Here is a 22312-nt window from a genome sequence, read left to right on the forward strand (position 1 = left end):
TTTACAGCCCATTGCTTTACAAATCAGGCACACAAACCATCCCATAAACCCACAATCCCATGATCGCTGCGAGGCATGCATTACAACGTCATGTTATAGGGTCAAATTTTCCTTAAAGCTACATTAATTCTGCCTTCATGCAGGTTCTCTGCATGGGATCCACAGCAAGAGACTTTGAACCCTATGAAATTTAACCCACATCAACCAGCGCTTGGATTCCAACCATATGTCCATGAGTAGTGTAAGTGTAGTTTGTGTGTGTGAGCATGTGTAAACCTATTGAGCGTGACATAAACTCCATCTTGCTGCACAATTTCACTCAAAGTATGTTGTGTCTTTAAACAGTAAGTGTTATTTTGTAAACATGATACGGTGCATTAAAGGCAAAGATATGTTAGAGTCCAAGTGAAACCACATTTAGTCATCCTTTTTGTTGATATGAAAATATTGTTAATGGTTTTTAACATATATTGTTAATAGTTTTTATTATTAAAAGGAAGAAACAGGGTCGTTATGAATATCAGAAATGCTACTTTTCATATCAGCTCGCTGGAGGGGCCTGTTTATATTTGACTGACAGCAGCTAACAGGGTTCCAGATTGCTGGTGTTACACTGTAGGGAATAAGACACAAAGGGTGCTTTTCATTATGCTAAAATGTCTCCTCACTCCCTCACATCTTTGCTCCTCCCAATGAAGATGTGACAGAAAGATGTGAGGAAGAAACATGTAAGAAACACCTAAGTTTCTGCCCTCCAAAAGTCTCCTGTCTCTCTGCTTTTTGTCTACTCAAGGTGCATAAGAGACATGATGGCTGAGGGGAAACGAGTCTGGGTCAGAGGATGCAAGGAAGCATAAGTTAGCATCATGAATAGTATCTAAAGTAAACAACCCTGCTCTGCAGCCTACCTGTCATGGTCAGACACTGGCTTGTTAGTGGTAGTGTTGAGTAAACCGCTGTTACTCCTTTAAAAAAAGATTTGATTGGCTGTAGTCTGTCTACTCCATGCAGCAAATACATTTTAATTTCTCCCTCTTGGTTTCTGATTTGTTTTCTCAAAGGAGAACGCAGGACAAGTGTTTCACAGAGCAGATATGTATGCTATAGCACACAAAAAAAATCCAGTGGAATTTTTTTCAACTTTAAATTGCACACTGCCCTGCAAGTAGATCCATCACACACCAATTACACTTGTTGACAGTCTAATGCTTGCCAGCCCCCTAAGCATTCCTGTCCAGCAGTCCTGGCTCATTACCCGCAGTGATGGAAGGTAGCTCACTATGCACTGTTAGTTAACATAAACTACAGTATCACAGTCCATTAACAAAAGTCAACACTGCTGTCCATGTAGCGAGTCTTTCTGACATGTTGTAATAGTGTCGTAATACATCATTGCTCTCATATTCTGCTAATTCCTTTAGTTTCAGCTATTTTTTGGTAAAGGGGACCTATTATACTTTTCCTTATTTTTTGACATATATATGTAATGTTACAATATCAGATGTTAACACTAAACGTGGCCAAATTTTAAATAATGAGGTAAACATATGTGAAAGTAATCCGTGTGAACAAGAACCTCAGGCTCTGAACGTTTTATTTTTTACTTTTGTGACGACCTGACGTCAGATCATGACAGATTTCTTTTTATGATCATCATCTCCAGGCAGGCTATTGCCAAGTGTTTACATTACATACACTGTTACATATAGCTACATGCTAACAACAGGGAAACATGTAATCTTGGTTGCTGATGTTGTTCGTTTCTCCCCAATTCTGGATCATTTTCCTGCTGAAAAATGTGCGGTTGAGTTTAGAAGCTTTTATTGGTGATTTTTTTATGGTAGAAAGCTCCATTACTCTCCATTACATTTATTCCTCTGGCTTCAGTGGCAGTGCAGAGACAACAAGACAGCATAGAAACTAAGACCCACAAACGCTGACCCATCAGAGAGACTGGGTATTTTGGGAGGAGGCCTTAAAGAGACAAAAGCTAAAACAGAGCATTTCAGACAGGGCGTGAGTATATGTGTGTTCAGGAACAGACAGTATGAAGAAAATAAAGTGTTTTTTGAACATTAAAGAGTGTAAACATGTTCTAGTAGAAACCCCAAATACAAGTATGAATCTAAAAATGAGCATAATAGGTCCCCTTCAAAAATATACTTACTAATGTCACTGTAATAGGTAATAGATTAGATTTGTACAGACAGTTTAGATTTTCATTTTGTGTCTGCTTGAGATGGTTTTAATGGAGTTATTACATTATAAGGAAATCATCAATAAGTTAAACAGATTGCCTATTATCATCCTGTGACAGGGTGAATGAGTCTTGGTATGTGTGCTTACCTGAGACATCCAAAAATGTGCGAGCTCTTCCTGTCCCAGCGCTGCTGATAGCAATACACTCGTAGTAGCCCTCATCCTTCAGAGTTACCTGGGGTATTTCCCATGATGCATTGTTGGACTCACTAGAATCAAAAAGGAGAACATTTTTATCCCTCTATTTTCAGTATTTGCTGAGAATAATGTTGAATCCATTCAATCTGCTACTAGCTCATCTGTTGATATGGTGGAAATCCAGTCAGATTTAATCACACAGGAGAGCAGAGATGGAAACACAATATGGGAGTTTTAGCCTCCAACAGAGTTGGAAGGAGAGAGGAGTTTTGGTCCATTCTGTTTGTCTTCCTGCCTGCTCGAGAGACCTCTCAGAAGGTATCAACAGATTTGCAAAGTATGTGGAACCATTAGTCACTGGCCAAAGGGGTAAATGGTTTCATGGCATGTAATGACTGAATAGACTTGTATCATCATCAAATTCTCAGCTGAGAAAAGAGGGGGCAAACCCTTCCTTATCGGCTCAATCCTGCAACGTAGTGCATCTGTGGAGCTCATTTACTTTGAACATGACTGCATGGCTGTTTGTTTTTTCAAAACCTAGTAAGGTAGTAGAGGGACATGCAATAAAGCCTCTGAACAAATACAGTCCTGACTAACCTCATGTTTCTGAAATAATCGTGTGAAATGCTTAAAGGTGTCTGAGACTTTGACAGACATATCTCATGACACAGTTCAGGTTCAGCCATAAATATGTGACTTGACTTCAAAATCACGTTGGAAACAGGACATGGATAAAATGACTTTATGGTGTAAGTACATCATATGGAACTGGCTTATAGTGGTGTTGTCAGCATGTCTTTTCATCTTGATATCTGGCTATAGAGACTTTTGCTTTTATTTAGGAAGAGCAACAGAGAAAGGGTCCCTCTCTTGTCCAAGGAGTTTTTCTTATCCGAATCAGAGGTATAACGGTTGAAGGTGTATGTACTGTAAGGACTGTAAACCACCCTGTGCAGGCTCAGACTGGCTATCGGGCAATTCTAGCAAATGCCAGATGGGCTGGCACACCTTGCGGGTTGCAAAAACTCCAGGGGGAAAAAAAAGGGAAGATCTGCCGACTGCAGCCCACTTTTAGGACAGCCCATCATGTGGATCTGTCCATCAGGTAATGTCAGAGGCCAAGCAAGAGAGGTCAAGTGGGAAATACACAAAATCTAGACAGAAAGAGCGGAGTAACTGGAATGTAAATACAGATTAAACAGATGAAGGAGCTAAAAAATGGAAAGGTAGAGCAGAAAACGTCAGAGACAAAAAGAAAAAAGTACTCAAGGCTGAAGCTGGAAAGAGTTTCTAATGTTAGCAGCAGTGACAACAATCACAAAAGTCTGCTGGTGGCACCAAATGAAGAGGAAGAAAGAGTAATGTGGACAGAGGAGCAGCAGCAGGCTGATAACAGCAGAGTCACGCTACAGGCTAAGGGCAAGAGGAGGTTGCTGCTTAGTAATGGGACCGGTCCAGAGGAGATTTGCCAGGGCCGAACTTTGTTCTCATTCCAACCCTGCCCCTGTGGCAAATTTGTGATTTGTGTACTGACACTTTCCAGCCCTGCTCACCTGAAGAGTTGGTCGACCCCAAGTCGCCTCCCGTCTCTAGTAAAGCGCAGAGTGAAGGGGATCAGGCTCTCTGCCTGGCAGTTGACAGCCCCTCTTTGGAGGTAGTAACCATGACTTACGGCTGGCATCAGCACCTTAGGGGCATCTGAAAGAGCAATAAAGATAATCAGCAAAAAGAGTTACTCACCTTAAATAACTAAGCAGTCCCTCGTGTCTAAATATGGGTGACAATCTCCATCACTGACCAGGTATAATACTGGAGAAGGAAACACTGGAGAGTCTCTGGAAAGGGAAACCATCCCGGTCATATCCTGTCACCCGCAAGAAGAAGGCCTCGTTGGGTGGAATGAACTCTGTGATGTTCCAGAGGCTGTATGGCTTGCGCTCAGGGTAGTAGCGGATTGGCAAAGTTTTGAGCACCTCGCCCTTGATCGACAGGAGCTCTAGCCTGTCAGCCCGAGCAGGAGGCGAAAGCCCGGTGGTGTTCAGAAGGATGTAAGTGGGAATACCTGGAAAGAATAAACAACATACACTGTATACTTTAATGTCCCAAAGCGTACACATGTAAGTGAACACAACAGGTGAAAGAACACAAACAACAGCTGTGGAGTTTTTTTTTTTACAATTTGGTTTTTGAGTTCACTGACCTTGAACTGGCCTACTAGAGGTCTGTTTAAAATCCAGGGTGGGCTTTCTGGAAAATCCGGCACGGAAGTCAATGGTGCTGAGACCTGAGATACGGACCGAGTGTCTTCCTTCACTAGAGGTCTGTGTAAAAGAAAGAGGACGTGTAGATTTGCAGATATATGTTTAGCACCCAGGTAGTATGTTTGGTAATGTGACTCCATGTTTTATCTTATGTATCTTCATAATAAGATTTTGTCTTAATGTGCTGTGACATATCAGTATCTATATACAACAAGTCCTTCATGCAGTCACATCTTTCTAATTGAAAACTGTCATTTGATAAGTAGTATTGTGGATGTCTGGTCCAAATTGATTTGGTGAAAAACCCAGACTAACATGTGATGGTGATTCGTTTTCCATTACTTAAGAAAACAAAAGAGAGAAGAGTTGCTGCATCAAAGGCAGCACTGAGTGGTCTAAATGACAAACACAGCACTGACACTGTTGTGTAACAGCCTTTTGTATGCCAACCATCCCTGCATGTACAGACAAGCCACTCTAAGTTAAGTCAAGGCTGGCTGTCAAATGCCTCAGAACTGAGCTTATAAAACATCCACAATTCAGAGATGACCCATTCAGTCTGGCATTCATACTTTAATTAAACAAACACGAGCAATATAATCACAGAGTGCCTCATGTGGTCTTCATCATGTGGAGGTCTTTTGAAGCTTTGCAGTAATAGAGACAGAGTAATTACAATGAAATATAGGCTTGGTGAAAAGTGGAAACTCCTCATCTTGGGTAAAGCACCTTAGAGGTGTCACAAACATTGACTCACAATGTGGAGTGAGGCATGCAAACCTAGACTGTCATTTGCAATTGACTGAAATGAAAGAGAATGTGTGGATTTACTGCATTTTACAATTACTGAGTTCTGACTGACATAAACTTAAATTCCCTGTGAAAAGAAAACTACCAAACTGGCTAGAGCAGTGCATTTAAGCAAACACATGAGACAGCTAGAGGTGAAACTACAAACATGGAGGTAATACCAGGACAAAGGGGCATTGGCACAGCCTAAAATGCTAATGCCTGCTGTCATGAAAAACAATACATGTCATGGTCATCAAACCTGCCTCAATGACCACCATGAAATTAGCCCAGGTCATTAGTTGGTTGTAAAAGAACCAATAATAAGGGAAGAGGTCCCTTAAAGGTCATGCTCTTACCTAAGACAAGAAGAATCCCTGTCATTAAAGCTACTCATTTCCTAATTTCACACCCATCCGCACAGACTGACCAATGTAGGTCTTAGATACACCCTCACTGAGATCAATCAGGTCCTGTGTAGCTGTGATGAGGTAACTGATTTTTACACCAAAGACCTACTGATGTGATTCTCCAGAACACTCGCAAAGAGAAAACTGCATTGGTTTTCACTGTTCTTGGTTTGATTTTGCAAGAAAATTGACCTAGACATGCTATTATGAATCATGAGTCATTACCAGTTTGAGCATAAGCATTGCTCAAAACCTTTTATATAATGCACAAAACAGAATAGTCCAAGATTCTTTAAAAGTTACATTATATCACATTTTATTTTATCTTTTATGTAAAGCAAATTGAATTACCTTTGCATTGGAAAGGTCCATCCATCCATCCATCAGCACATACCAATAAATTTAACTTGTTCTGTCACTGGCAACAGAAACGCCTGCATGGATTAGTTCTACAGTATTTTCTTTTTCCAAAATGTGTAAAGAAAAAAAAAAGTCCTTCTGTTGCAGTCTACAATCCAAGTGAGGTATTTAGTCCAAATCTGTAAATATGGGTTTAAGCATCAAGCAGCAGAAGGGAACAGTATGGAGTTTAAGGTCAAAAAACAATTGTTTAGTCTTTGATTTCTATGCACTTGGCAGATGAAAGCTCTTCAGGTACTTAAAATAACTGTACTGCTTCTTCCTCCCCCATTATTTTAATGACTTGATGTTTTGTTTAGATGTTCAGCAGGAGACCTGAATGCTGTCCACACATTGGACAGAAGAATATAAGAAGAGAGGAGAGCAGAAAAAGCAGACACAAAGAACAAGAGTAGGACATTTTACCGACTCTCTTCCTTTGAGCTGTTTGCATACTTTTAAAATTACAGCCTTCCTAAACTATTATCATGGGCTATAAAATTAAGTGTGAAGTTTTAAATGCACTCATCAATGAGGTCATTGCAGCACAAAGAAGTCTCACCTGGATTAGCCTCAGTAGAGTACAAATCTTAACACGCATACAAAAACACACTCACACAAAGTCCCACAAAGCACAAATGAAAGAGCTGTTTGCTATTAATGAACATCTTGTTTTTTTGATCTGACAGATGTGACTGTCTGACAAGTTTTCACATCTGAAACTTACAACAGGGTCACTGTTTGCATTATGTTCTCACTCCCAACTCGTTAACATGACAGCTCAGTCAGCAGCCCTGTGCTTTAAACTCTGAAGCTCTAGGTACCCCTTAAGTGTCAGTTTTGGACATTCAGGGGCCATGTGTCGTTTGTTACATATATAGTGGCTTTTCAGAATAAACTTCCACATCCACAGGAAACATAGTCACCAAAACTTCTTTAGGTTTAGGCAACAAACCTAATTGGTTAGGTTTAGGAAAAAAGAACAGTTTGGGTTAAAGTATGTATGTTTGTTACGTACCTTAACTTGCGTAAGCATTAATGAGTATGTCACATAATGCATGTCATGTGATGTATGTCATGTCACATTTACTACGTAACATAGTTTTAAAAAACTCAAAATTGATTTGATTTGATTGATTTTGATTTCACATGGGACACAAACATCTGTCTCTCAGGTAAAAATCCTGTGTTTGTTTGACTCATTCACCATAACTCCCTCCCACCCTATGCAGTCTTTCTCGCTCTTTATACTACGTCTTTGCCATGGATGGGTTTACATCGAAAGTAGTTGTTGAGGGCTCAGTACGTCTTATACAGATGCTAAAGGCATCTGTGCATGCTTGGTATCATTTCATCTTTGGACAAAATGAAAAATACATTATTTCTCTTGTAATAATCACCAATACAGTATTTGGACATTGATTTCATTTAGTAATAGTAGTAGAATATACTGAATTTAGCACAAATGAATGTAAGGTGTAAAACTGAAAAAGCAGAGGGTGATCATGGGGTGATCCCACCCTCTACACTCCACCACAACATCCAATTAAAGGCAGATTAAAATGGATCAAATTCCTTTTCACACACAATCTATGGTCTGGGTCCTACACTGTGGTGTCACGGACCATTAGCCTTACTGAAACCCAGCATGGCAGAACAGTGAAATCCCCCTAAAGTATTCATGCACATTTCTTTCGATGCCCTGGGAAACACGGTTACAGATGAGAGGGAGATATTTTTAGATTGCAAGACAGATAGAGTAGAGCGAGAGAACAGAAGAGCCTCCTGTGCTCCTCTGAGGGAGATAATTAGAGGAATAAATGTGCTGGGAGGAAGATGCATGAGAAAACAGAAAAGAAGACGTGTGACAGAAAGAGATTCATGAAGAAAGATGAGACAGGGTAAACACAGGACAAAAATGAGACAGGACGATGCTATGTCTCTTTTTCATGTCTGTTTGATATCCCTCATCACTTCTTTGAACACTGCCCATGGAACAACTCACAAAATTAACTGACTGAAGTCTAAAAGCAAAAAGCTCAATCCTGACCTTTGATACACTCTTATAAACAAGGGTTCCAACAGGGTTTTTTTCTGAGGGCCAGGATTTTACCCAGAACCTTTTTCATCCAAAGAGCACTTTTTGGAAGAAGGAATCCGTTAGGGATTGTGGAAAGCATGGATCATCCTTAACCTCATATAAAATGTTCATCCATGTCTCAAATGTTTTTTTAAGTACAGATGTATCTGGAACCCCTTTATCAGTTCATTTTATTGCTATAGTTGATATTTTTACCATGATTTCATGCCATACAATAGCTGATTGCATATCTGTATTGAACAGACACTATGGTGTCTGGTGAATTGGTGGAGATAGTGTTCACTCTGCCAATGAGCAACCTGGTAGAATTGAGATCCACCACACCATTGAAATAGTAAAGGCTGTAGTGGTGATGATTTCACAAAATCTCCGCCCCCTAAAAACATGATTGTGAACCATGACTGTTGATTGTTGTGGGTTTAGCTGGACCACATCGGCCCAGCCCTTTGGGAGCTTCATGAAGCCCGAGGCTGCTGGACTTGGTTCCTTTGGCCCCAGGCTAACCTGTTATTACTAAAACCAGTTCCCAGATAGATAAAACCCTTGAAATATAAAAAGGTTCTCTGTAGAAGCCCCTGACTGGGGTCTTGTTAGCTCCCTTAGGAGGTGGAAAAGCACTGGATTGAAACCTACCTCTCATATTGGGTTCTGGGTCTAACCATTTACAGATGGTTACCCCTTTATGTTGGGTTCTAGGATGAACCCTCTGAAAGGGTTCCAGATATAACCCTTATAAGATGCTCTACCAGAAATTAAAAAAAAAACCTCTCCTTTGGGGACAAGCAGAAAAACTCTATGCGGTTCTACTGAGTCCCTTTATTTCTAGGAGTGTACGATGTTGAAGCTGATATTAAATAGAATACACAGTGATGCAGAGCTTTTCATGTCTGAGCATCTTTGTAGGAAAAGAGGAGAAAGACAGCCTGCGATGCTGCAGTAAAAAATGTTGAGCTCCTGCCAGCTCTTCTGTGTGAACAAAAAAAAGGTTTCTTACACCGGTGTTTAGTGACGGATCACAGCAGGAGATTAACCTGCGGGTTAAGTGCAGACACAGCTGGAAAGGGCTTATTTCATCCTATACATTAAATCAACCTCAGTCCACAAAAATGCGTCACTGATTGAATGTACGTTCCACATCCATCTTTTTTTGAGAGACCTTTACATCCAGACAAATGAGTGCATGTTATTCAAACTTTCAATAGATCTCCCATCATGTCCATAATGTCTCATAATGTCATTACTGCCTACTGAGAGGGGATTACAGAGGCATTAAAAGGCATGGCAAGAAGAAAAGAAGAAGAATCATGAGGAATCCAATCCTGAAAAAAATGCTAAATACCAAAGCATACATGCATCCTCATCTCCTCACGACTGTACTCTTCTTTAAGAGGAAACACAGAGATGACACAGTTTTCCACCTAATCTCTTCCCCTGTAAATCAACTGGGCGCTAACACATAACACAGCAATGCAGAGATGAGGGAAAGCATCCCAGAAGGAGTCTACAGAGAATACAGGGGCCACCGGGGCCCCATCAACAAATCACTCAGGTAAAAATGCTTGTCATTTCCCAACATCTGGCATTGACAGTGCAGAGAGTCAAATGTGTGACCTTTTTTTCTATAACCTCAACAGCAGGGTGCCAACAGTTTCAACTCTGCAAGGGGAAAACAACAGCAAATGTGCCCCAAACAAAAATTAAGGCAGCTTGTGTTGACAGCAGCAGCCTTGAACATACTTTAACTTCATCTACCAGGACTGTCCTGAAAATCATCTCCATGCTCAAATGTGTCTTTCTGATCGTGTTTTTGTTTGCACAGAGATGCTTTCACCAGACGTCATGCATGTTAAATTGATTACATATCATTGTATCTCAACATGCTGATATATTACAGCAGTAATTCAACTTAAGAACCTTCCTCAAGGGCACAGCTCCCTCCCGGGGTGTGAGCTGTGACCTCATTTCAAGGTTATACCACTGAACTGTTTGCAGTAAGTCTTTTCAAAAGACAGCTCAGCTCTGGGAATTGTTATAAGAAGCCTGTAATTTAACACACATTCCCTGAAAGAATGAATTGTTTACCTTGATAGTCCACATCCCAGGCTGTGGTTCCTTGATGTTGACAACTCTGGCAGAGTTGGGAATGTGCAGGAGCTCAGTCAGGCCGTCACTCTTCCCCACAGACTTCCCTGGAGGCCAAACATGAACACTTAGAAAATTATTCACCCTTTCTGCAGCTTTGACTGATACAAATAACTTCTTAACACTCATTGATGCATTGCTTCAAATTACAGATTCAAAACTGAACATTAGTTGTCAACATATAATGATGCAGGATATGGTTTAAGCATTAAACAAAATACTGTAGGCGAATGAAACAACATGTGCTAAACGAGTGGACCCCAGATGATGTTAGAACCAATCCACTCATATGATAGAGAAAAAATATGTGTACTGTATTTCAGCTTCTACAGTTAGCATCACTTCCTAAGAAATAAAATGTCTTTTTATTTTGGGACCTTGATCCAAAATCACCTAAAAAAAAAGCTTCTCTTTGATTTAGAGAGACTTGCACATGAAATGTGAAATTTACACTTGTTAAGATAGTTTGTCTGCTTTCAAAATCCACTGCAGTTGCACTGAAAGTATCTTGGTGTTGCATTATCAATGCTTGTATCATTATCTACGCAAACAACATTTCACAGTAAATGTTTTTTATTAAAGTACTGACTAAGAAAATGTACTGTAGTTACTGTAATGTTGGGGTCTTTCCTTTCAACTTTACAAAATGGCCTACAATGACTGGACAAACTAAAATCAAAGGACTACTTCTTTCATGTCTGTTATGTGCAAAAACACACAAAATATACAGTACAGGCCAAAAGTTTGGACACACCTTCTCATTCAATGCGTTTTCTTTATTTTCATGACTATTTACATTGTAGATTCTCACTGAAGGCATCAAAACTATGAATGAACACATGTGGAGTTATGTACTTAACAAAAAAAGGTGAAATAACTGAAAACATGTTTTATATTCTAGTTTCTTCAAAATAGCCACCCTTTGCTCTGATTACTGCTTTGCACACTCTTGGCATTCTCTCCATGAGCTTCAAGAGGTAGTCACCTGAAATGGTTTCCACTTCACAGGTGTGCCTTATCAGGGTTAATTAGTGGAATTTCTTGCTTTATCAATGGGGTTGGGACAATCAGTTGTGTTGTGCAGAAGTCAGGTTAATACACAGCCGACAGCCCTATTAGACAACTGTTAAAATTCATATTATGGCAAGAACCAATCAGCTAACTAAAGAAAAATGAGTGGCCATCATTACTTTAAGAAATGAAGGTCAGTCAGTCCGGAAAATTGCAAAAACTTTAAATGTGTCCCCAAGTGGAGTCGCAAAAACCATCAAGCGCTACAACGAAACTGGCACACATGAGGACCGACCCAGGAAAGGAAGACCAAGAGTCACCTCTGCTTCTGAGGATAAGTTCATCCGAGTCACCAGCCTCAGAAATCGCAAGTTAACAGCAGCTCAGATCAGAGACCAGATGAATGCCACACAGAGTTCCAGCAGCAGACCCATCTCTAGAACAACTGTTAAGAGGAGACTGCGCGAATCAGGCCTTCATGGTCAAATAGCTGCTAGGAAACCACTGCTAAGGAGAGGCAACAAGCAGAAGAGATTTGTTTGGGCCAAGAAACACAAGGAATGGACATTAGACCAGTGGAAAGCTGTGCTTTGGTCTGATGAGTCCAAATTTGAGATCTTTGGTTCCAACCGCCGTGTCTTTGTGAGACGCAGAAAAGGTGAACGGATGGATTCCACATGCCTGGTTCCCACTGTGAAGCATGGAGGAGGAGGTGTGATGGTGTGGGGGTGTTTTGCTGGTGACACTGTTGGGGATTTATTCAAAATTGAAGGCACACTGAACCAGCATGGCTACCACAGCATCCTGCAGCGACATGCCATCCCATCCGGTTTGCGTTTAGTTGGACGATCATTTATTTTTCAACAGGACAATGACCCCAAACACACCTCCAGGCTGTGTAAGGGCTATTTGACCAAGAAGGAGAGTGATGGAGTGCTGCGGCAGATGACCTGGCCTCCACAGTCACCGGACCTGAACCCAATCGAGATGGTTTGGGGTGAGCTGGACCGCAGAGTGAAGGCAAAGGGGCCAACAAGTGCTAAACACCTCTGGGAACTCCTTCAAGACTGTTGGAAAACCATTTCAGGTGACTACCTCTTGAAGCTCATGGAGAGAATGCCAAGAGTGTGCAAAGCAGTAATCAGAGCAAAGGGTGGCTATTTTGAAGAAACTAGAATATAAAACATGTTTTCAGTTATTTCACCTTTTTTTGTTAAGTACATAACTCCACATGTGTTCATTCATAGTTTTGATGCCTTCAGTGAGAATCTACAATGTAAATAATCATGAAAATAAAGAAAACGCATTGAATGAGAAGGTGTGTCCAAACTTTTGGCCTGTACTGTATAGCTAAAATCATAGTCAATATTCACAATATCAGTGTGACCAATAAATGCACAATAGATAGACACGTTTTTGGTGAGTATATAGCCGTGTCTCAATTCAGGGGCTGCAGCCTTCAAAGGCTGCATTTGAGGACCGATTGTGTCACATCGGTGCGACCAAGGCTGTCTCATTTCGAAGGCTCCTTCAAATGTGGCCGAGAGATGCAGCCATCTTTCCCAGAATTTGGAGGATGCAACAAATGAATCGTTCGTGGCCCAGCCTATCACAAGATGCAGTTAAGTTTACGAACAGTTGTTAACTGGCTAATGTTGACTGTCGTTAGCATTACTATAGCTAAAAGCACACAGCTTAAATAAACTTGATTAAATAAGTTTACCTGAAAACAGTCCTCCATCAGCCTGAAATATATCAAATGGCGATGTCTCCGGCAGTGAATCATCTCCTCAAGTACTAAATTAAAAAATATATATATATATATGTAACAGTCTCTGGGTCCATGATTTAGGGCTAACTAATTTACTAGCTTACTCCTTCTCTTGTCAAGCACAGCTGGTTGCTAGGTAACAGTAACGTCAACTGGTCGGGGCGAGAACAACTGGTAATGCAACCAGACCATCCCATTTCGGAGACCGTTGGTTTGGCTAATGCGGCCTTCAAAGGACGTGGCCGACGTCGACTGCAAAGGCCGCGTCCTTCAAAGGCTGCAGCCCCTGAATTGAGACACAGCTTATATATAGTTCAGTGACAATTTAAGGAAAACCTAACATACAGTGGCTCAGTGAGGTGTTGGGCCACCACGACCAGCTACAACAGCCTCTGTAGACTCTTCATAGAAATACTTCACCCAAAAAATGATCATTTGTATATGAATCCCCTGTGGTACAGTGAATTCATGAAGAAAACTCTGTTTTTCTCATATGCCTCCATGGTGAACGAAAAATCCAAAACTGGAGAAAATTCTTGATGAATAGGAGTAAAGGTAAGGCGCATTTAACAACAGCATAACTATATCAAAACATCCATTTACAAACACTCACCCAACTCATGCAGTACAATCCAAGTCTCATAATCCAGTTGTATGCTCAGTACTTGCCAAAACTCATGCATTTTAGAAGAAAGCCTTACCATTTAAAACACTTGGAGTACTGCGCCTTTCTCTAATTCCTTCAGAATTTCCACAGTTTTTGGATTCTTCGTTCACCATGGAGACATGCGAGATGTTTTCTTCACAAATTCAATTAAACATGGTTTAAATTATTGAAATCTAAATGATAATTCTGTGTGTGAGGTATTCTTTTAAGTCTGAATTGCTTTACTGGAGCAATGGAAGATTTTTTTTTTCCAAAATGTATTTATTCCCTCATCTGGTGTTATTATGATGTGGTGGAGAGCGTTGTATTACATATTTCCCATAGATGTTTGGATGGGCTGAGACCTGGAGACTGTGACGACCACAACATATGATTCAGATCATATTCATGCTCATCAAACCACTCTATGAGCCCTGAATAGAAGCATCTGCATTTGTTATGTTTCTCCACTCATGTTTTTCATTTATTTTTTCTATTTCTTTTGTCACCCATCAGCATACACAGTATATACTGTATATATATTTAGTATGTGTAGTGCATGTACTAATAAATACATCAGTCTAAACAATTCAGATTTTTTGGAATCCCCTTGACAATCCTGTTTATATGTATGGTAACTTTTATCATACCCTGAGGGTTTTTTATCTCAATGATAGGCGCTGGGCCGCTGAGGGCCACAGTGACTTCCTTGAGGCTGGGGTCAAAGGGCATCTGCCAAGCGTTGGTGGCCCCGCTGAAGTGATCAGTGGACAGCAGGTGAATCTTGGATGACTGCACTGCCTCCTCCACCCATTTCAGAACCTGCAGCGATGGAAAAGGAAAAAAAAAACACAAGAATCACACATCATTTATAGTGCGGGAAATACATTCTGTCTCTATGATGTTATAGATGCTAGATAAGGTATTATTATTTATTATTTTGAGACCACAATGCTAACAAATGCAAATAACATTATTAAGAGAAATCCATTTATTCATTTTTTAACATCAATGATCTACCAACTAACACACACACACATACACACACACACACACACACACACACACAAAATTACCCCCTCAGCTGCACACAAGGTCATCCCCTCAACATGTGCAAGGCTTTTTTCAGGAAGTTTCTAACATTCCCCTGTGTCCTGGCCCCCTGTTTCCCCCCTGTCCCTATAGAGAACTCAGCAGCTACTGTGTGAAACCCAGACCCAGAGGCTATTATTTAACCATTAATATGCAAAACAGGAATTTGTGATGCGAGAGTAGTGGTGGAAGTACTTAGACCTTTTACTGAAGTAAAAGTAGTAGAACCACAGTGTAAAAATACTCTGTATGGGAGGCTACTTTATGTTCTTCCAGTGTATTTTGTTGAAGTTAAGTAATGACCACAATATATGATTGTTGCTGTCCTCAGCTCACCACTTGTCAGACACTACTGGCTCTGTTAGTCCATTTATAAACATATACCAAAAATTATTTTAATCACATAGTCATTTTACTTATTACTAATGCTATATGAGCTGGCTGTAGGGCTGTGATGCTGTCAGCACAGGTTGTTGATGCAGAATACTTTTTAATCTGCCAGAACATGTCATGATGACAAATGCAGGTTCACCTGATTTAGATAAAATAAAACCAGTTTAAGCTTGTGCACTGGACCAGTTCAGCAAAACCAGACATCGACCCAACTCTAGCTACAAGCATTTTTACAATAAGCACTACCAACAAACTAAACCATGGTCAATATATTTGCTACAAGGGTTTCTATAAACTAGTTAAAAAAATGACATTTCTAATTAAATTAAATTCAATTATTTTTTAGTAAAAATGATGCTGCTAAGCAAATGTAATAGAAAGACAGAGCAAGAGAAACAGAGAAGGTGAGTAAAATAAATAAAAAGACAAATGGGAGTATTACTAAAAAGACGAACAAAGAGCCAAGGATTCTATATGACAAATGCAGTCTTACATTAAATTGTTCAAAATCGAGAATCCTGTCCTCCTCTAGCAAAGACTCTTATCTTACAGTAGTAAAACAGCAATACTATTCAAACTGCAGGATTTGACTCACTGCCCGGTCCAAGCCTGCTGATTTACACCTCTTGGAAAGGTTAAAAAGAGCTATGGTATGCATCAATCAATTAAATGTTTCCTGCACATTTGATCTGGAGTCCAGACCTGAACATGGGCACAGCAAAAGACACGCGAGACGCTGTAAAACCTTCTACTGCCATTTAATTTACACAGCTTAGGGGCAGAACCCAGGCCATGCTGAAATGATCTGAATACTGTGACCAAAGCACGTGTTTTACCAGAAAGCTGCTCTTGAACAGAAGTGTAGCTCCACATTTCTGTTTCCAGTAATGCTCTTACCTCATTGACCTGTTTCTTGTCTAGATGGAAGACCTGCCCAGAGCTGGTGGATGCGATCTCTTCATAAGCCTTGTATCCAATGTGAGTCCTATCATCACAGTCCCCTGTGAGCACAAACACAACCTACACACACAAATATAAAATGTGATCTCTTTAATTGTAAACCTGTGTATAATCTAATGTATATTGCAGTAATATCCAAACCTGTGACTGCTTCTGCTGAATGAGCTGCAGAACTTCATGGGTCAGCTTGTAATCTTTGGAGCGGGCATCTGTGAAGACATAAATAAAGGATCCCGGCAAAGAGATCTCCAAGGCAATCTTGATGGCACCAATGCTCATCTCAGGACAGTCCCCACCTCCCTGAGAAAGAGAAGGATATCATCAGCAAACGGTGTAAGTGCTAATATATAGCCTCATTTCCACCAAACAGTCCAGTATGGTACAGTTCAGTTCCGTACACATTTTCACATTTCCACTGTGAAAAATTGTGGATGGTACTAGTGCAATTGTTCCTTACTATCCCCATTTTTTGGTCCCCACTCTGTTGGGGTACCTAGCACACAGATCTGATACTAAAAGGTGGAGCTGTGAATACTGCAGTCCATTGATTGGTCAATGGCTGATGGTCATTCTTGCTCAGGGCCGAGTTGTGGCTGGTTTTGAGGCTTATGTTACCACTGTTCATACCGTGGAGAGTTTTACATATATTAAGTAAACTGTAACTATAAAATGAAAGGATATTATGCTGCTTCTGGCAGCAGCTGTAGTCTGAGAAAAAAATAACTTAATTCACTGGGCCGACTGATGGCAGCTTTTAAGGTGGAATATTTACCTGTAATGCATGAGGTGACAACGTGAATCCATCAGCACGCCTTAAATTTCAATATGACAACTCTGACCATTCCATAAGTTTTTATTGTCTCTTGTGGATGACGTACACTTTTAGTAATGAGTGAATCTTCAAGTGTTCAAAATATATATACAGTACAGGCCAAAAGTTTGGACACACCTTCTCATTCAATGCGTTTTCTTTATTTTCATGACTATTTACATTGTAGATTCTCACTGAAGGCATCAAAACTATGAATGAACACACGTGGAGTTATGTACTTAACAAAAAAAGGTGAAATAACTGAAAACATGTTTTATATTCTAGTTTCTTCAAAATAGCCACCCTTTGCTCTGATTACTGCTTTGCACACTCTTGGCATTCTCTCCATGAGCTTCAAGAGGTAGTCACCTGAAATGGTTTTCCAACAGTCTTGAAGGAGTTCCCAGAGGTGTTTAGCACTTGTTGGCCCCTTTGCCTTCACTCTGCGGTCCAGCTCACCCCAAACCATCTCGATTGGGTTCAGGTCCGGTGACTGTGGAGGCCAGGTCATCTGCCGCAGCACTCCATCACTCTCCTTCTTGGTCAAATAGCCCTTACACAGCCTGGAGGTGTGTTTGGGGTCAGTGTCCTGTTGAAAAATAAATGATCGTCCAACTAAACGCAAACCGGATGGGATGGCATGTCGCTGCAGGATGCTGTGGTAGCCATGCTGGTTCAGTGTGCCTTCAATTTTGAATAAATCCCCAACAGTGTCACCAGCAAAACACCCCCACACCATCACACCTCCTCCTCCATGCTTCACAGTGGGAACCAGGCATGTGGAATCCATCCGTTCACCTTTTCTGCGTCTCACAAAGACACAGCGGTTGGAACCAAAGATCTCAAATTTGGACTCATCAGACCAAAGCACAGATTTCCACTGGTCTAATGTCCATTCCTTGTGTTTCTTGGCCCAAACAAATCTCTTCTGCTTGTTGCCTCTCCTTAGCAGTGGTTTCCTAGCAGCTATTTGACCATGAAGGCCTGATTCGCGCAGTCTCCTCTTAACAGTTGTTCTAGAGATGGGTCTGCTGCTAGAACTCTGTGTGGCATTCATCTGGTCTCTGATCTGAGCTGCTGTTAACTTGCCATTTCTGAGGCTGGTGACTCGGATGAACTTATCCTCAGAAGCAGAGGTGACTCTTGGTCTTCCTTTCCTGGGTCGGTCCTCATGTGTGCCAGTTTCGTTGTAGCGCTTGATGGTTTTTGCGACTCCACTTGGGGACACATTTAAAGTTTTTGCAATTTTCCGGACTGACTGACCTTCATTTCTTAAAGTAATGATGGCCACTCGTTTTTCTTTAGTTAGCTGATTGGTTCTTGCCATAATATGAATTTTAACAGTTGTCCAATAGGGCTGTCGGCTGTGTATTAACCTGACTTCTGCACAACACAACTGATGGTCCCAACCCCATTGATAAAGCAAGAAATTCCACTAATTAACCCTGATAAGGCACACCTGTGAAGTGGAAACCATTTCAGGTGACTACCTCTTGAAGCTCATGGAGAGAATGCCAAGAGTGTGCAAAGCAGTAATCAGAGCAAAGGGTGGCTATTTTGAAGAAACTAGAATATAAAACATGTTTTCAGTTATTTCACCTTTTTTTGTTAAGTACATAACTCCACATGTGTTCATTCATAGTTTTGATGCCTTCAGTGAGAATCTACAATGTAAATAGTCATGAAAATAAAGAAAACACATTGAATGAGAAGGTGTGTCCAAACTTTTGGCCTGTACTGTATATATATATATACATATAATTATTTTTAATCATATTATGCAAACTGCATATTCTAATTCTCATTGAGAGAAAAAAAAGCATTGCGGAGCATCGTTCCTGTGGACTACAGCAACACTAAAACCCTGTGCTTGCCTGAGAAGGACTAGATGCACAAACTCTCTATTTTTAAATATCCCATCAAGAGAGACTCTCACTCTTGCTTGATCTTTTTTGTTGTGAAAATGTAGGTATGCGACCCTGTTCTGTGGACGATAAATGAGGTGCAGACACCGGTAATAAGGAAATACAGTAAGTGCTTGATGGAGCAGTGAGTGACAACAACCCTGCCCACATTTAAGTGTACTATTTGTGGTGGAAACACTAGGGTCTTAGTACCATGTCTGAAGGGTTACTTTTGGTTCGAAAGGTGGAAACGGGGCTTATGTGAGCTTGAGAGCCACCAACACAGCTCTCTGATTTATTTAGGAAATTTATTTTCTAATGTTTGTTATAGAAAGCAGTCTAAGGTGGCAATTTTATTAGGTATGTCTGTAGAACAACAATGTCAACAATAACTTAACATTATACGCATTATAAAAGTAGACTTTATGGCAGTACAGTTGTATTGGACTACAATGAATTGTGAAGATATCCCTAACAGAGTGGCCAGTGTGTTGAGTGTATGTGATATATAACTAGCAATGCAGTGTTGATTCAGGGCTTTGATCACATGGCTAAATTAAACATAACCAAAAGGCATGTGTTAGTAGTCTGACATTGCCGGACCAAATTGCAAATGTGAGTTAGTCTGGAACCTCTCAGTTCATTTTTCAATTTCCAAGGTCTGTTATTGATGGCTGTAGATCAGAATACCTGTGGACTCAATTGGACAGACCTTCAACCAATTAGATGTAGCACTGATGGGCTTTGACGGTGTAGCATCAATATGTCTGTGAACACGTGTTGCCATTTTTCCCAACATAATTTGAAAATAGTACATCAACAGAAAGTTCCATATCAGCTAAAGCCATCTTGGTTGTTTCTGAAATGCCTCAAAATCACTCCTCTTTACTAAGTTTGGTTAATGCTTGCCATAGAGTATCCAGAGTGTAGCCAAGAATTATGTCATTGCATATTTTGTATTAAGTAAGAAGGTTCCACAAGTTGTTGGTCATCGTCTGAAACATGCCCCATATTAAATAAACAGTTGTGATTGGCCAAGTGGAAATCTGTCTGAACAGGAGAGGGACCAGATGGAAGGAGCAAATAAAACATGAACTTGTAGATTCGTCCGGTTGCCAGGCTAATGTAGAAGAGCACAAGCTCATAAAGATTTTCTTGGAAACCCACAAAACTTTGTAATGACTGTACACATTTCCAAGTTTCAATTTTTAAATAATATTGAATTAGAGTGAATGCTTGGTATTTTAGCAGTACCTGTGAACATCCTTGATGCCAGGCTTTCCAATTAGTAATACATAAATATTAAACATTATCTCTAGTGGTACCACATCCAGGAGTTTGTCAACATCTAATAATCTTTGTAGTTTTTAAAGAGTTGTTGCTAAAAATAGCCAGTGGGGTGCAAAAATAATCTTATCTATCATATCATATGGAGAGGTGCAACACACAGTAATATGAAATGTGTGAAGTATGTATAGGTGTGAGTGCTCAATCTCTTTGACTCATCTGCTGTTCTGCCTCTCTGTCTTGCAGGAAGGGGCAGAGACAAATCTCCTCTGCAGCATTCCAGACACATTTCAGTCTGTCTGAGGGGTTCAACAGCTAGCTAGGATGCATCACCCCCAAGAGTAACATCTGGAATGGAGTGACCCATGATTTTAGGCCAAGGGGGGTTGGAAGGTGAAGAGACAGGAATCCTCTGTCTCTCCTGAACCCCATCATCTCCCCTCTGGACAAAATCCCACTCCCCCGCTGCCCCTAACACTAAGCCTGATAACCTCTCTGTGCACTTTTGTTCTTGTGGTTTAAAAATATGAAGTGTTGCCTAACATCCTCATCCTTACACACAATGGCGTTCATGTCAAGAGAATTTTAACTCAAGAAAAATGTCAATTCCAAAGAGTCTGTTTTCCATGCACTCTGGCCAAAACCTCTTCAGGGGTTGTGCAGGTGAAGAGGTGAGGGAGGAAAAACAGACTCAGGAATAAAGCAGCAAGTGAGAGGAAACTGGATCTCTTCCATTCTACACACAACACGCTTGTGCACCAGATTAACTGTAGCACATGCCAAGGATGCACAGCCAGTTGCCAAAATCTTTTTCTTCAAAGGACAGACCCCTGAATGCTACTTGTCTCTGTCCGTGCCTGTCTGTCTCCCTGTCATACCGCATACTGCATGTCCATTGCATGGACCGGCACGACTCTACTCAACTCAACTTGCTCTTTTTTGGTTTTCCATTGTCCAAGGTTGTGGATAGTACCTGGTACGTAGTACTTTTTTTTGGTACCACCTTGGTCAAGCAAGCTGAGCCGATATTAAGTAGAAACACTGCAGACCACTGATTGGTCAGAGAAAATCATCACTAGATTTATCACTTACTGTATACGACACCTGACACACTGAATAGCCAAGCTACCGTCAATATCCATTCAACCCAGATAATTAAAAACGGCAGGCCACAAAAGCACACCACACAATATGTCGTACAATTAATATAGTACAGTCGCTCCTCTGTTGGGTTGTCGAAAGGATTCAGCAAGTGTCGTGTTGATAGGCAGCTTTGCCAGCTGAGTATCCTGCCCACACTGAGGGTCTACTAACTGCAGTAGAGAAAAGGACCTGGTACCAAAAGTGAGTGGAGTCAGGATGAACCATGCAGTGGAAATAAGGCATTAGACATGAGGGGTGCCAGCTTTGCAGTTTTTCTGCTTTGCTCAAGAAGTACACAACAGGGTTTCTGCACAACTTCCTTTCTCTCTCCGAGTGATTACACAAAAATGTGAAATTGGCAGAAGTCTGTTTAGCTGTCTAGCCGTTGTATGTTTTTGTTTATACATTTATTTGTGATGGTGCAGGAAGGCAAATAAACATGGAGGGAAGACGGGTTTTTTAATTTGCTACGGTAAGGTCAACATATGATCAAAAGCCAAGAGTGTTTGAACCCTTAACTACCATTACATGAGGATTGAAACACACTGAAACTGAGAGCAGCAATTCCAAGTCTATTATAAAAGTAAAGAAAAATAAACAAAATATAAATCATCCTTTTAAACTTCTTTCATCATCCGGTGTAGACTGACCGATTAGGCTTGGTCTTAATCAGCTAACAAACTTTCCTACCCAGACGTCTGGTATGACAACAGTCTGGAGCTTTTATCAAGGCCAGATGACCTTATGCTACTGCTATGACAACCAGGCTACTGCTGCTGTTTCCTCGGTTCG

General features: G+C 40.7%; 1 protein-coding gene across 2 annotated transcripts in view; it reads right to left on the reverse strand.

The window, feature by feature from the left end:
* hmcn1 (hemicentin 1) overlaps nt 1-22312 on the reverse strand; it is a 100670-nt gene that overhangs the window by 56688 nt on the left and 21670 nt on the right. For both annotated transcript variants that reach the window (XM_078168926.1, XM_033622296.2), the window contains exons 3-10: nt 16517-16675; nt 16313-16435; nt 14581-14752; nt 10443-10549; nt 4601-4721; nt 4199-4462; nt 3954-4098; nt 2347-2468 (exon numbers count right to left, since the gene is read on the reverse strand). In XM_078168926.1, the coding sequence (XP_078025052.1) occupies nt 2347-2468; nt 3954-4098; nt 4199-4462; nt 4601-4721; nt 10443-10549; nt 14581-14752; nt 16313-16435; nt 16517-16675 (1213 nt within the window). The remainder of the gene's footprint in view (nt 1-2346; nt 2469-3953; nt 4099-4198; nt 4463-4600; nt 4722-10442; nt 10550-14580; nt 14753-16312; nt 16436-16516; nt 16676-22312) is intronic.

This window comes from Epinephelus lanceolatus, chromosome 6 (genome assembly GCF_041903045.1).
Source record: "Epinephelus lanceolatus isolate andai-2023 chromosome 6, ASM4190304v1, whole genome shotgun sequence".
NCBI classification, from domain to species: Eukaryota; Metazoa; Chordata; class Actinopteri; order Perciformes; family Serranidae; genus Epinephelus; species Epinephelus lanceolatus.